Here is a 15,345-nt window from a genome sequence, read left to right as displayed (position 1 = left end):
TATAATATGAATAAAACCGAAAAGGGTCAGTCTGTAAAGCACCTTGTAGGGAACAAGTGTAAAAGATGGGTCAAAGTTGAATAATAATTTAATTACAAATTGAGCTTATACGTACAAAATGGTCTATACCAAAGAAATTAAATTTGGCAGCAAAAGCTATAAGTCACAATCGTCCCTTAGCCATATCAGCAGACATGTTCAATTGTGTGACTGTGATGTCAACAAAAAGTGGTGTTTAGACACTGTGCTGCCCCAATGCTCCTCACGAGATACAGCATTAATCTGACATTCAGGAGATTCCTTGAGACACTGTGCCTTGTCATTTTGCCCCCACTGGCCTTTTGGGTTCTGCTAGAGAAGACATTAGGAATTTGTGACTATAATGGCAATGTAACAACAATTACTACATCTACATCCAAAATCTACAAAAAACTGTAAAAAGTATGGCTGAGATTACTTTACTTTGTACTTCTTTCTGCATTCTCTGCTCCACAGATGTACAGAGCATAAGAAAAATATTACTTAAATTTCTATGCGTGCTGTTATTAGTCTGATCCTGTCCTCAATAAAATTTAGTATGATCCTAGGTTCCTCATTTAATGGCAGTTCTTGAAACAAAGATTTCACATAATAGTTGGTGTTTATCTCCAGCGCCTGCCAGTTCAGGTTTTTCAGCATTTCTGTGATACTTTCTGATGGTTCAAACAAACCCATAACCATACATTCTGCCCATCTTTGTAAACATTCAGTATCCTCTTAAAGATCCTTTTTGGTATATCAATTAATATTTGGGCAGCTTTTTGCAAACTGTGTTTCACTGCAGATAACTGCATCACTTGCAAAATGTCTGAGGTTACTATTCTCTGCCAAGTCATTAATATACATGTACAGCAAGGGTCCCAACACATTTCGCTGGATCTCGGCTGATGTGATTTCTAAATCTGTTGATGACTCCATCCATAGTAACATAGGGTGTCAATACAGCAAGGAGAATTTTATAATGTCTCCTACAGCAGATAGATAGACACTAACGTACTACCTGCAAGACAAAGTGAGAATATTTTTCTTAAATTTCATTTGTGTAGGGAGTTGTGGCCAAGATTGAATTTCATTGCCCACTGCACACAGGACAAATATGTCCATCTACAAGAAATATCAGTGAAACAGTTACAACTTCCAGTTGGAGATTGGTAGAATAACTTTCTGAACATTCTGGTCCCATGCAAAATTGAACATTGAACATAAACTTCGCAAAATTAAACAATGGATCTGGACTTCTGCACTACCTTCCTTGTATCACTTCAGTGTTGAAATAAAGACAAAGGGAAAGCCAAATCTTTAAATTGCATGTTCAAAATTTCATGTCCAGTTAATATTAACCCTCTGTGGTCCAATGTTCCACCAATGAGCAATCCGGTGTTCCACTTTACAGTTTTCCAGTTCCAGTCACCCACCCACATCCCCTGAAATTTTGTCGCCTAAAGTTTTTGTTGCACAGGAACTACATAAATCCTATATCATTGTGAGACGATCCTTGGATGTATAAAGGTAAATAAATACATAAATCGTAGAGGAATAACCTTTTCCATGACAACCTACAAACTTCCAAGACTGTAATACCTTTATACTTCCACATGTCCTTAGCCAGTATAACAGTTCCATAAAGACACAAGCCCTTTAATATTATGTGAATTAAAGATATAAAATGTTAACTGTTCAGCAAAAGTCTGCAGCAGCAGGTGATGGTACAGTGCCACAAGCTACAAATCTGTCAACACCAGCTGCCACTGTATGACAACACGGAAACTGCAGTGCTCACTTTCAGTTTTGAAAAAAGCTGGCAGTTGGACAGATTTTTTTTAGTGAGCTTGCGGGTTAATTTGGTCTTTGTTTCGCAGTCACTTGAGAGGAGCTGAGAAATATCTTCCATGAAGCAATATCAGCCTTCCCTCCATCTGATATGTGAACATTATACCTGAAAAAATTTTCTTATACTGTAATATAAAATGTGGGGTGTCATAACAAAACTAGATCTTTCTCTCTTCATGCTCTTAGCAACTGGTGTGATTCTCTGTCCATGCCTCCCATCCACAAAATTTTGTGTCTTTTGACACCATCACAAATATGAGTTAAATGGATGGATCCTAGTAATCCTTTAAGAAATGGTTGTATAAAATTTGAAAAGATGCCATTAATCATCATGAATAACACACTATTGGAAACCATAGCTGTACATATATAATCCATGTGGCCAAACCCTGTAACGTGGTCATTAGAGCTATCAAACATTACATTAAGGACATCTCATCCATAAAAAAATTAAAAAGTTTATCAGTTCCTAATAAATGCTGCACCTTCTGCTTTAACATATGGAATAAGTTATCTGTAATGGGCCAGTTCTTTGGTCCATGGTTGTACGGTGAGGGAACATTGCTTCAGTGTGTCAGGATGGTTTAACACATTGTGGGTTTGATCATTGGGGCAAGAGAGACAGGAGTCTGTCAGTGGTGAGAACAGCCCTGAGGGAGATCTGGGTCTGTGGGTGGCTGTATAATATAGATAGAGCACAGTAAAATTCTTTATTGGTACACCAAGCTGGAGCAGACACAGGTGCACCCTCGCCCTTTGTGTGCAGGCCAACATTGATCCTCAGTGTCTCTGTGCCCAGTGCTGTGAGGCACTCGTGCATAAAGCACCAGATGCTACTGAGACAGCTCTCTGGCAGCCAGCTGACGACAGCACAGCATTCTTGTTGACCGGAGTGACTATGTTGCCTACAGCTGGCAGCAACCTAGCAAAGATTCACATAGGTTCACAGAATTCCAAGGGACATTCTGGTGGTGTCTAGACTCTGACCCCAGAGGATTGTGGTTGGATGCTGCATGACACTGACACAATACACAGACTGTTTTCTGCTCCGTGAAGATTGGCATGCACAGCCGACTGATGCACTGCTGCATTGGTGCATATAATTGCCACATGTTGGCAGGGGTGGCAAGTGGATCACCTTTTCCAGCAATTTCTCTGTGTTGCAGTATTCTGTCTACACCATGACATATTATTTATTCCACATTTTTTATGTACATATTCAACACACCTCAGTAAGGCATGCAATGACGGAAGTATAAAACACTGTGATAAAAAATTATGTCTGAATACTATTATACAGTTAATTTTATTGTAAACAACTTATTTTTGTCTCTACATCTTGTCCTTCATTTTACTGGCATACTGATTTATTTGAACACTGAATCAAGAGTATCTTTTTTAAAGTACCTGGGTACAATATTTTATTAAATATGCTTTTCTGTTGCTGTTTATTCTTATGATAGGCACTTTTTTCATAATTACTTTGCACACAGGCTAATGAAGACAACAAGTGTCTGGTGCAGATGATAGATCAGTTACTGCTCTGCAATGGTAGATTTTCAAGATTTAAGTGACTTCGAACGTGGTGTTATAGTCAGCGCACAAGCGATGGGACACAGCATCTTCAAGGTAGTGATGAAATGGGGATTTTCCCGTACGACCATTTCACGAGTGTACCATGAATCTCAGGAATCCGGTAAAACATCAAATTTCCAACATCACTGCAGCTAGAAAAATATCCTGCAACAACAGGACCAGTGTTGACTCAAGAGAATCATTCAATGTGACAGAAGTGCAATCCTTCCTGGCTGGTTGCTGTCCTGACACCATCAACATTTTGTCTTCCACAAACTGCTGAAGATTTCATTGCTGAGCTACCAACAAGTGTCAGTGTGTGAACCACTGAATGAAACATCATCAATATGGGCTTTGGAGTCAAAGGCCCACACATGTACCCTTGACGAGTGCATGATACAAAGCTTTACATCTCACCTGGGCCTGTCAACACTGACACTGGACTGTTAATACCTGGAAACACGATGCCTGGCTGGATGAGTCTCATTTCAAATCGTATTGAGTGGATCAATATGTACGGATATGGAGACAATCTCACAAATCCATGGGCCCTGCATGTCAGCAAGGGAATATTCAGGCTGGTGGAGGCTCTGTAATGGTGTGGGGAATGTGCAGTTGGAGTGATATGGGGGCCCTGATACATCTAGATATGACTCTGACAGGTGACACATACATAAGCATCCTGTCTGATCACCTGCATCCATTCATGTCCATTCTGCATTCCAATGGACTTGGGCATTTCCAGCAGGACCATGAGACACCCCACACATCCAACACAGTCAAAGAGTGGCCACAGGAACACTCTTCTGAATTTAAACATTTCTGCTGGCCAGCAGACTCCCCAGACATGAACATTATTGAGCATATCTGGGAAGCCTTGGAACATGGTGTTCAGAAGAGACCTCCACCACTCACACTCTTCCTTATGGACAGCCCTGCAGGATTCATGATGTCAATTCTCTCTAGTGCTACTTCAGACACTAGTCAAGTCCATGCCACATCAAGTTGCGGCACTTCTGCGTGTTTGCGGGGGCCCTGCAAGGTACTAGGCAGGAGTACTAGTTTCTTTGGCTCTTCAGTGAAGGAACAATGAGACAGTGCTATTGTTTTCAATACTTTATTACCACACTTGTGTGGCAATTTTCTCTTCAGCAACAGCAGTGGCTGCTTATTCAGTACACTACATATAATGTAGGTACTGCATTCCATACCATTCTTTTGTTTTCTACATTTATACACTGTTTGAGCTCAAATTGTAGCCCACAAAACTTCACATTATTGTATCAGTAGATGACACCTTCCACCTAAGGGTCTTGTCTTCCACCTATTTAGCACCCATTTCTTGCTCCTAAAAAAGAAATATTAATCTTCATTAAATGTCTGCAATTTACAAGACAATCACATCTAGAGAGTCCTGCAGTATGATGTTTCATACCTCTCAAGGTATTATGGAATGTATAAATGTAGTGCCTTCTGTTATTGCTACAATTTATATCACTAAATATGCTTTCTTTTGCCAAAACACAATGAAAATCAATGTGAATGATACTGTTTCACATTTGTCAGATACTGTATTCAACAGTGTGTCTTACTGGCCACTTGGGAGTGCTGCTATGCAGTGTGTAACAAAAACCAGCAGCAGTGCCACGACTGTGATTAAAGTATGAAATTATTCCAGCAGAAAGTACCACTCGTTTGATGTGATTTTCTCACCACACCTGGTATCAATTCTCACCACACTTAGTATCAATTATATCAAAAACATTTTCACACCCCAATAGCTACATTTTGCAGGAAAACACGCAAAGGAAGTACAGGTCTTCATCCTGCAACAATGCCTACAATTTAAGTTTAATAAAGAGTCTAACATGCTCCCTCAATGACAACCTAGCAGATGATGACCCTTAGTAAATGGACTACCTAGTGGATTATTCCTAGCCCCCAAACTGCCTCGGTTTGCAGGAGAGCTTCTGTAAAGTTTGGAAGGTAGGAGACGAGATACTGGCAGAGGTAAAGCTGTGAGGACGGGGCGTGAGTCGTGCTTGGGTAGCTCAGATGGTAGAGCACTTGCCTGTGAAAGGCAAAGGTCCCAAGTTCGAGTCTCGGTCCGGCACACAGTTTTAATCTGCCAGGAAGTTTCATATCAGCGCACACTCCACTACAGAGTGAAAATCTCATTCTTGAAACATCCCCCTGGCTGTGACTAAGCCATGTCTCTGCAGTATCCTTTCTTTCAGGAGTGCTAGTTCTGCAAGGTTCGCAGGAGAGCTTCTGTGAAGTTTGGAAGGTAGGAGACGAGATACTGGCAGAAGTAAAGCTGTGAGGATGGGGTGTGAGTCGTGCTTGGGTAGCTCAGATGGTAGAGCACTTGCCTGCGAAAGGCAAAGGTCCCAAGTTCGAGTCTCGGTCCGGCACACAGTTTTAATCTGCCAGGAAGTTTCATATCAGCACACACTCCACTACAGAGTGAAAATCTCATTCTTGAAACATCCCCCAGGCTGTGACTAAGCCATGTCTCCGCAGTATCCTTTCTTTCAGGAGTGCTAGTTCTGCAAGGTTCGCAGGAGAGCTTCTGTGAAGTTTGGAAGGTAGGAGACGAGATACTGGCAGAAGTAAAGCTGTGAGGATGGGGTGTGAGTCGTGCTTGGGTAGCTCAGATGGTAGAGCACTAGCCCGCAAAATGCAAAGGTCCCGAGTTCGAATCTCGGTCTGGCACACAGTTTCAATCTGCCAGGAAGTTTCATGTGCTGGTAACTGATTGGCAAATTGAGTGGTCCCTTCCATATATGGAGACTTTGGCATAACCCAAATAAAACTGAAGTTACTGCATTCCCTCTAAATAATAAAGAAGCCCAAAGGAGGCTACATGTGACTTTTGACATAATTGAAGTACCACGTGTAACTACAAGCCAAATATATTTAAGAATCACTCTGGATCAGTTGTTGACATTCAAAAAACAGTCCATCAAGTTATTAAACTTTACTCAAGAGCGAATATACTTTGCAAGAGTGCTGGAAGCAGTTGGGGAGCAGATGCCAACATTCTGTGCACTGCTGCAGGATATGTATAGTGATAGTGAAAATTGTGCTCCCATGTGGGAAAACAGATTGATGTGCAGCATAATGAAGCCTTGAGAGTTAGCACTGGTACAGTTAGACCTATTCTCTTTCTGCGGTTACCTGTCCCATCTAATATTGCTATGGAAGATCTAAGGAGGAAAGCAACTAAGGTAAACATACTCCACATTACTTCTCATAAGAACTTTTCCTTGTACTATGCTCTACAATCTTCATCAACAGCTTGCCTGAAAACATGCAAACCACCCCAGGTTGATTCCAAAAGTCTCAGTTCTCTTGCATGACCTCCAAGTGACGACAACACGAACTAATATCCAGTTAACAATGCTCACCTGGTTCAAAACCCAAAAGCTGAACAGCATTAGCATGGGTCAAAGGAAGTGTGGTTGCACCTTGAAGAAATGGGGTTTTCATTCATCTGCTGACTGCAACTGCAGAGCAAAACAGTACAACACGTTGTTAACTAGTGCTCACTTCGAGCAGTTGACAGTGATCTGATGATTCTACACCAAGTGACTGAGCTCTGAACTCGGTATCAATTGTGAACATTTACATCTTTTTGTAGATACTATTGTGTGCTCTTAAAACCACAAATATTTTTGAGCAAAACTGTTATTGGCTAGCTGTACAAACAAGAAAAAGCACCTGAAGCTGTGCAAAGGTTGCCACAGCTTATGGAGTCCCAGGTGATGCTGCGAGTCTACTAACAGTTAAAATTCCACTATTGGACCAAGTTATTCTTGTCTGCTACAGATGTTTCTTCATAATGCAAACAACTGACTTAGAGAAAACAAGATTATTCAGAAGGGGCATGGCTCAAGTGAAACACCCCAGGGGACTACAAAAAGGGGAATAAAATAACTATTTCACGGTATCTTTTTTCTATTTTTATTTCTGTCTTTCTTTGAATGTAATTTATTTTTAAAATTTTTCCCTACACCACGACTGTATGACATAAGTGTTCCTCTCACTATGCCTAATTACACTGTATGAACCTAAGGAAGATAAACAGAAGATAAAATAAAAAAGACTCACAGGATATGACACAATGCCATTATTATTGAAAAATAATGGAATACTCTAAACATTTTAAAACACTGTGATTGTTACTTTTTTTACAGTTGCTGAAATTTTCCTTAACCATAACTAACTAAATACTAATTACTTTTAAATACCTCATCCCCAGGATGGTTATACGCTATGGTAGCCCTCCATCCCCCCATCCACGAAGAATTTTTCGATTTGAACAGCAGGGACTGGTTTTGAAGATAGATGTGTCGAAAAGAGGGCATCACACCAATGAATTTCCCATGGGAAGTCATGAAGAACCTAGAGATAAAGTTCCTTTCAGAATGTTCGAAAATGTTCTATAATCTTTCGAACTGTTTCAAGATAGTGGTTGTGTGGTGGTGCCTGTTGTGGTTGTGGAGATGTGGATGTTTGTTTGTTAAGTGGTTAAGTTCCTTTGGGACCAAACTGCTGAAGTTATCGGTCCCTAGGCCTACACACTACGTAATCTAACTTAAACTAACTTATGCTATGGACAACATACACACCCATGCCCGAGGAATGCCTTGAACCTTCGACGGGGGGAGCTGCGCGAACCGTGGCAAGGCGCCTCAGACCGCGCGGCTATGGATGTTTCAAGTGATTGCTATCATGCTGTGGTTGTCACCATGACATCATCTATCTCTTTTCACATTAATGTGCAGGGATTGGACAAAAACATGGAAACACCATGAGAAATGGACACTGAACATAAATGGAGATGCTAGCTAAGCATGCATGCATTCTCGTATTTGACCACGAATGGCACCTGTGCAATGCCCTCAACACATTACAAGTATCAGACAGTCTGAACAGTGTTCTGTGTAGTTGTGAGTGCATTATGCTGAAGCTAAGTGAATTTGAACATGAGCTAATTGTTGGTACTCCTTTGGTGGATTTACTACTGTAACTAACGTAGCCGAAGTGTTTGCTGTTTCAGGAGGTCCCACATCAAAGATTTATACTGCACTCAGAGAAAGTGGGAAAACATCACCCACTAAGTCACAATGTGGTCAAGTTATTTTGACAGGCGTTCACTGAAGAGGAATACAATGAAAAATACAAGGGTGGCTGCAAAAGTCACTGTAGAAGTCACACTCGCAAACCCTTTCAGCATAAAAACAACACGAAGGGAACTCCATAAGCAGGGAATTGGAGGAGGAGCTAGGATTCCAAAACAACACATAAGTGATGCAAATTCCCGTTAACAGGAAAACGGGTGTCAAAGCAATAAAATATGGACTATGGAATGATGGAAAAAAGTTGTTTGGTCGGATGTGTCTTGCTCCACACTTGTTTCCAACTTCTGACCAAATTTATGTCTCACAAGTGAAACGTGGCGAGGAACTGGTAATGATTTTGGTCACTGTACCACAGTGTTCCATGAGCGCCATGGTCACTCTGCTAGGTCGGATTATGTGACCATTTTGACTGACAACTGTCAATTGCATGGTACAATATTTGTTCCCAAATGGTTATCATGTGTTCCAAGATGACAAGGTTCCTGCTCTGCTCATACAGCTCACATTGTCCAGGACTGATTTTGTGAGTATGAGGATGAATTGTCACATATCCTTGGCCATTAGTTCTGTGAGCATAAGAATGAACTGCTGCATCTCTCCTGGTCATCAATATTATTCTACCTTTGTTGTCTACTTTGGAGAGAAGGGTGTGTGATCACTAGCCACTTCCATCACCATTATCTGAACTTGTCACTATTTTGCAGGAAAAATTGTTTAAGATTGCCTTGAAATCTATACAGGATGTGCATTTATTCATTCTGAGATGAATGGAACCTGTTTTGAATCCAAGAGTTTTCCTACACTATATTCTGCATAGTAATGTGTTGCTCTTTTGGTGTTCCCATTTTTTTGTCCAAACCGACATATTGCACAGGGAAAAATTCGAGATCTATCTACAGTGTTCTCAAGCTGTAATGAATATTTTTGAATATCAATGAATCTTTTCAAATTTTCTAAAATGTTCTCAACTGTTCTATGACACTTCAGTGCATTCTATATTATCCTCAAGAATTACTTAACATTTTCAAATGCTCTTGACTGTTTTAGAACATTCTGCAATGTTCTAGAAAGTTTCTGTGTTTTCTTTTAACATTCTCAAATACTTATGAATGTTTTGGAAGGTTCTCAGCATCCTATAAAGAAATAGATAAGTGGCTGACACAGTACTACTATCTCATACTATGGTTGTGTTGAATACTTAGTGAATTTAAAAGAACTTAATAGTATTTTTGAATATTTGAGAGTTTTCTGAGTGAAAAATACTAACATTTTTATGATTGTTCATTTTTATGATGTTCTCGAATCATCTGGAATGTTGCCACGAAACAAACTGAAATAAAGACCAAGTGAAGTAGGTCGCCTTTTTCAGCTAGTAGTTACATATGGTGGCACACGGCACAAAGCACTCTCAAAGAACAAATAATTCATATTAGCTTTGAAATTAGATGTATGTATTAGAACACATATAACAAAATGTAAAGAGTATATTGCCATAACAATGGCCTCACCACTAAAGTTCTTCCAATAATGCTGTGTTTTCCTGTCAGAGAGATTAGCTTGTCAGATATGCACACTTTAGCTACACCATCTTCATCTGCTGTAACATTTCCAAGGTCACCAATGTGTCGGTCTGCATCATCTGGTCCTCCATGGTCCTTGGCTAAAGGATTGTAATGTGGTCCAGCACTTGTGCATCCTGTTGGCACAATGTTTACAATATAACAATAACATGGTACAAAATATCACATATAGTTTAATATCTTATTGGATATTCTATTAATGTTCGTGTATCACTTATATCCAAACTACCTGACAAACCCGGCATTGTCTGGGTATTCATTTTGCCAATTTTCTATTAGAAGGGAAAACCAAAAATTAACTGTGTCTGTAGTGAATAATTGGAAAAAAAATTCATTTCATATATTCATGAAAACATTTGAAATTATGATACACAGTTGTACAAAGAAATACGCCTAATGTACAAATGTGGAAGAACAGTACCCAAATTAAGAAACATGACTCCGGACAGCTTCTGTACCTTGGGCATAGTTGCTTCGCTTGTCTACAACATGATTTTGTACACATCTCTAGGACCAGATCTCTTCTTTTTAGCTCTACAGATGACAATTTTCACCTACAGCTGTTTCACTTCATAGTTAAAAGCTGTCAAAAATGCTGCCAGATGCCAAATCTTTCCTTAAGTTGACTCGACTGTAGACGTGTCTGTCATATCAGCCGCCGCACAACAGCCGTCAACTCGGCACGACGCGCTACAACACGCGCGGTACACAGCGAGTACCACTGGCACCGCACACGATGTCAACAACTGGCGCAAGTGAACGCATCGTCGCAGGGTTTGCGGCAGCGTACACACCACTATCGATACGGATTATCCTGGCAGCGCTGCCCTTGCCACCAGAGTGAGTAACCGTATAAGTGCGCCATCTACCAACACTCTGATTGGCTGGACCTGTGGATTTAAGCGAGCTCCCTGAGCCCGTTTAACCAGTTCAATCTTCGCCGATGACTGTGTTACTACCCGGCTGCTGGATTCACGATGACTGAACCTTACTGTGGCCTCCCTGGCTGGAAATTTGCGATGTGTCGGTATCAACTGGTTGGCAGTGGTTTGGACTTGTATTCTCTACTAGTGACTCTGATTTCTCCTTGGCGCTACAGCCAGCGAAGTGTTGTGTAGTCGAACTTAAGTTTTGTTTTGAGTGACAGAAGGTCAAATAAATTTGGTTATCACAGAATATTTGTTGTGTTATAGTGCGGACATAACAGTGTCTTGGCAGTAAAAAATGAATGTATTAAAACTTCATGCCTGATGTGGAATTTTTTCACATATATCAGTATTTATGGTGTCATAACTATTCAACTCCGTGTAGGGCAATACTTCTGTAGTTAATATTCAGTAGCATATGTGGATACTGTCAGCAAAATATGTTGTGACTAGAGTTAGCAAATAAATAACAAATTTAAACATCAAGAACAATGTGGCAGTTTTTCAGGCATCTCAGTGTTTATGACATCATATCTCATTAACTATGATAGGTGGTGCTTACTACCATGACAATTGTTGCCTGACAGTAAGGAATCTATGTTCCAAGTTTGGTTGAAACCAGTCCATTTAAAACTTGGTGCAAACCTGTGCCTGGAGGGGCGAACCTTGTCACTTGACAGCTTGCATGCAGTTGGCTATACTGTGATTGCAGGATTGCAATAGCTGCCACCGAACATGCCCGCAGCTTCGAAGTATGTTTTGTAAATGTAGGCTACAATCAATGGGTATATAAGCAGTCACAAAATGTATACATCAGTACAACAAAGTATCATTTTTCTAACAATGGAGAGAATGACGATGGAGATAAAAGCATTTGATAGTATATGAAACCGGGAAAGAAACAACACCCACAATGAATGAAATGTCTATGAGAAGTCATTTCGATTGTTACCGTAATATCTGCATAAAATGTCGTATAATAATGTAGACCAAAGCATCTTAAAGAACAAGCTATCCACAATCGTAGAATAAAATAAAGCAAAAGATGCATACCTGCTCGGTTGCAGAGAGAAAGAATTAATTCTGTATATATTTACGCTCACCAATTTACGGTGTCAGTGACACAATTCCATCCAGTTCTCCTTCACTAACATTGGAATCGATGCCAAAACTGTCATCAATCGGCAAGAGAAATCATTAATCGTTCACTCTCATTTATAATTCCATCTATAGTCTGTGTTTCTCTTATGAGTTCACCAACATGGTCTACTTTCTTCCTCCATGAGATGGCTTGTACTATAGAAGGACCTTCACATAGCAGCCTTTCCACTTCCATGATAATGTGATAGCCTAATTACCACAAGGCCCTATTCCCCAGCAGTTCCACCTAGGCGTCACAGGCGTTTTGTTTTCCAAGTGACTATAACAGCAGCTTTGTCATGCTCATGCCTGCAGCAATGTCTCTTGCCTGCAACCACTGCACCATAGTTTCTTTGTGGTGACTAGTTGTTGGAGTTTTGTCTAAAATCACAGAATGGTAAGGTGTATTATCCATTACAAACACTGTCAGAACATTAAACTTGAACAATAAATTTTTCAACCACTGCAGAAATCATCAGTCCAAATTTTCATGATAGTCACAGGTTTTCTTGACTGAATAACTAAAAGTCCTTCAAGCACAAAAACGTTTGAAGAACCTGCATGGGCCACAATTAATAAGGATCCTCTTCCCAATGGCTGATGACTGCTGCTATTTAGAGTATCATCTGCCCAGCATTTATCAAATAATTCTCGAGCACTGATCCAAATTTCATGTACCCATATAATTGAATGCATATCCTTACCTACAATTTTGTGTAAGAAAATTCCATGAGTCGCAATGACGTGACCTTTTCGAGTAACAGTTTTTGTCTATCTAACTTTTTAAAGCTCATACTTTGTACCACCATTTTAAGCGACAATTTCCCCCCTGAGAAAAGTTCAGACTGTTTTAAAGAAATTAGCAAACTTTGATATTCTGGGGTACTCTTTCCTGCAATAATATCCATAAATGTGTTGATGAATTGCATCAGTTTGGAGGAAATGAAGATCTGTAACTGGACCAGGCTGCTTTTTTTCTTTCCAATATTAAAAACACACAGTTTTCTCCACAGGGGCTTTGTTACACACTCTTTACTTTAATACCTTGCAAGTCTTGAAGCAGCAGCCTTTTCCTTATAACAGCTCTTTGTCTGGGTTTTCAAGGTACACTCTAAAATTTGATCAGCGGAAATCGACGCATGCCCATGAACAGAAACAAATTCTTTTTCTTGTTTGTAAAACTCACGAATCCTTCATAGCAATTCCAAAGTCTGACTATCTAACGGCACTCCATGTCTCAGCAGACTGTTACTTGGTGAATGTCATTTTGGTGACATTCTTTAAGAAACAGAAACTATAGTTGACGCAATAACAACACAGTTATACAGAAGCAGGGTCACGCCTTAACATAGAATGTTTGCATAGAAGCCGGCAGCACGGTAGTATCGACACTGGAACTGGCTTTTGTTGCTGTGGTGCAACTGGTTGGTTGGCAGGTATACCGCCAACTTTATGGCACTTGTGGAGTGACCTTAAAAGTGACATGTTTCAGCGATCTAGGTGCACAAATATACTCCAACAGTTCCAATTTTGAAATCTATTAGAGCAATACCCAAATGAGTCAAAGTAAGTGATGCATTATTAATGACTCAGATGGTGTACCTTTAGAGAAGAAACATGCATGCAGATGAGTTTAGAGACCACTCAGTGATAATTTTAGACTTACAGGTGTCTTTTTATTTAATTAACATTCAAGTAAGTTTGACAGCACTTACTGCTAAGCAACGCATCTCCGTTATCATGTTTCTAATTTTCCTAGAACAATATAAGACGGATAGTAAAAGTTCAGTGCAAAAGAGTTAATTTGCAAACTATTAAATTTAATACATTTTGAAACAGTTTCAATTAACTGTTGGAGAACATTTTTATGAAGTGTATTAATTTAATTAAGTTTTGAAACAAGAACTTTTAAGCACCCTAGCAAATACAATGAGAAGTTGCAGTGTTGTCAACCGAGTTCAGATTGCAGTCAGTTGCGTTTTGATGTTTAGAACCAGTCATTTTATTTTAAAGATTTGTTATTCAGAAAGTAACATGTAATCACATACTGTAAACTTCAATAAAGATCTGTAGAACATGTAATCACAGACTGTAAACTTCGATAAAGTTCTGCAGAAGTGGATATGCAAGCCACTAGAAGAAGATGCTGCAGAAATAATTAAAGAAGAAATAGTAAAGAAAAAAAGGGTAGAAGAAAAATCAAAAGACAAGAAACAGCTTGATTCATATCATAAGGCAAACACTCATACAATGAGTGTATAATAATGTGGGAAATTATTTCCTAATTGATCTTGCACACACAGCATACTAGCTGAATCCATGAATGATGTTCGGCCATGCAATGTAGAGGCACAGACAGAGATTGCAGCATTGCCGATTGCAAATGCCCAGTGTGGTGTATGCAGAAAGATGTAAATGCCGAATAGTTTGTACGCTTTATTTAACAGGGTAGGGGCAGCAAAGAGAAATAGGCCCCCACCACCACGACTTCCACTGTGAGGTGCCAAGATTGAAAAAAATAAGATATGCTTTGTCGTCTGGCACAGCAAATTGCGATGCTTCATCCCAAGCATCTATAGAAAGAGAAGTACAACTGCTTGTGTCCATTGCAAAATTAAAGTTTACAGATAATTATTTTCGTAAAACACAAAAAAAAAAATTGCTGCCATACTTAACTATGTACACAGTATACCACAAATTACATGTTATATAATATTCTAAGTGGAATAATTTTAATATCACAAAAATATTATAGTAATATTGGAATGTTTCCTGTCTTTTGCTACTGTGTTAAACTTTTATTTAGAAGAGACGCATTTTGTTTTTTTTAAAGCACTTGGATTCCCAGGTAGATGCCATGTTTCTTGACTTCCGCAAGGTGTTTGATACAGTTCCCCACAGTTGTTTAATGAACAAAGTAAGAACACATGAACTATCAGACCAATTGTGTGATTGGATGGAAGAGTTCCTAGATAACAGAATGCAGCATGTCATTCTCAATGGAGAGAAGTCTTCCAAAGTAAGAGTGATCTCAGATGTGCCGCAGGGGAGTATCATAGGGCTGTTGCTGTTCACAATATATATAAATGAGCTTGTGGATAACATCGG

General features: G+C 39.6%; 1 protein-coding gene across 1 annotated transcript in view; it reads right to left on the bottom strand.

Moving 5' to 3' along the window:
• Positions 1-15,345, bottom strand: part of LOC126175807 (superoxide dismutase [Cu-Zn]-like) — a 70,678-nt gene that overhangs the window by 3,869 nt on the left and 51,464 nt on the right. The window contains exon 4 of the mRNA XM_049922793.1: positions 10,100-10,287. Coding sequence (XP_049778750.1) covers positions 10,100-10,287 — 188 coding nt within the window. The remainder of the gene's footprint in view (positions 1-10,099; positions 10,288-15,345) is intronic.

This window comes from Schistocerca cancellata, chromosome 3 (genome assembly GCF_023864275.1).
Source record: "Schistocerca cancellata isolate TAMUIC-IGC-003103 chromosome 3, iqSchCanc2.1, whole genome shotgun sequence".
Lineage (NCBI taxonomy): Eukaryota > Metazoa > Arthropoda > Insecta > Orthoptera > Acrididae > Schistocerca > Schistocerca cancellata.
This window is presented reverse-complemented; position numbering and strand designations above follow the sequence as displayed.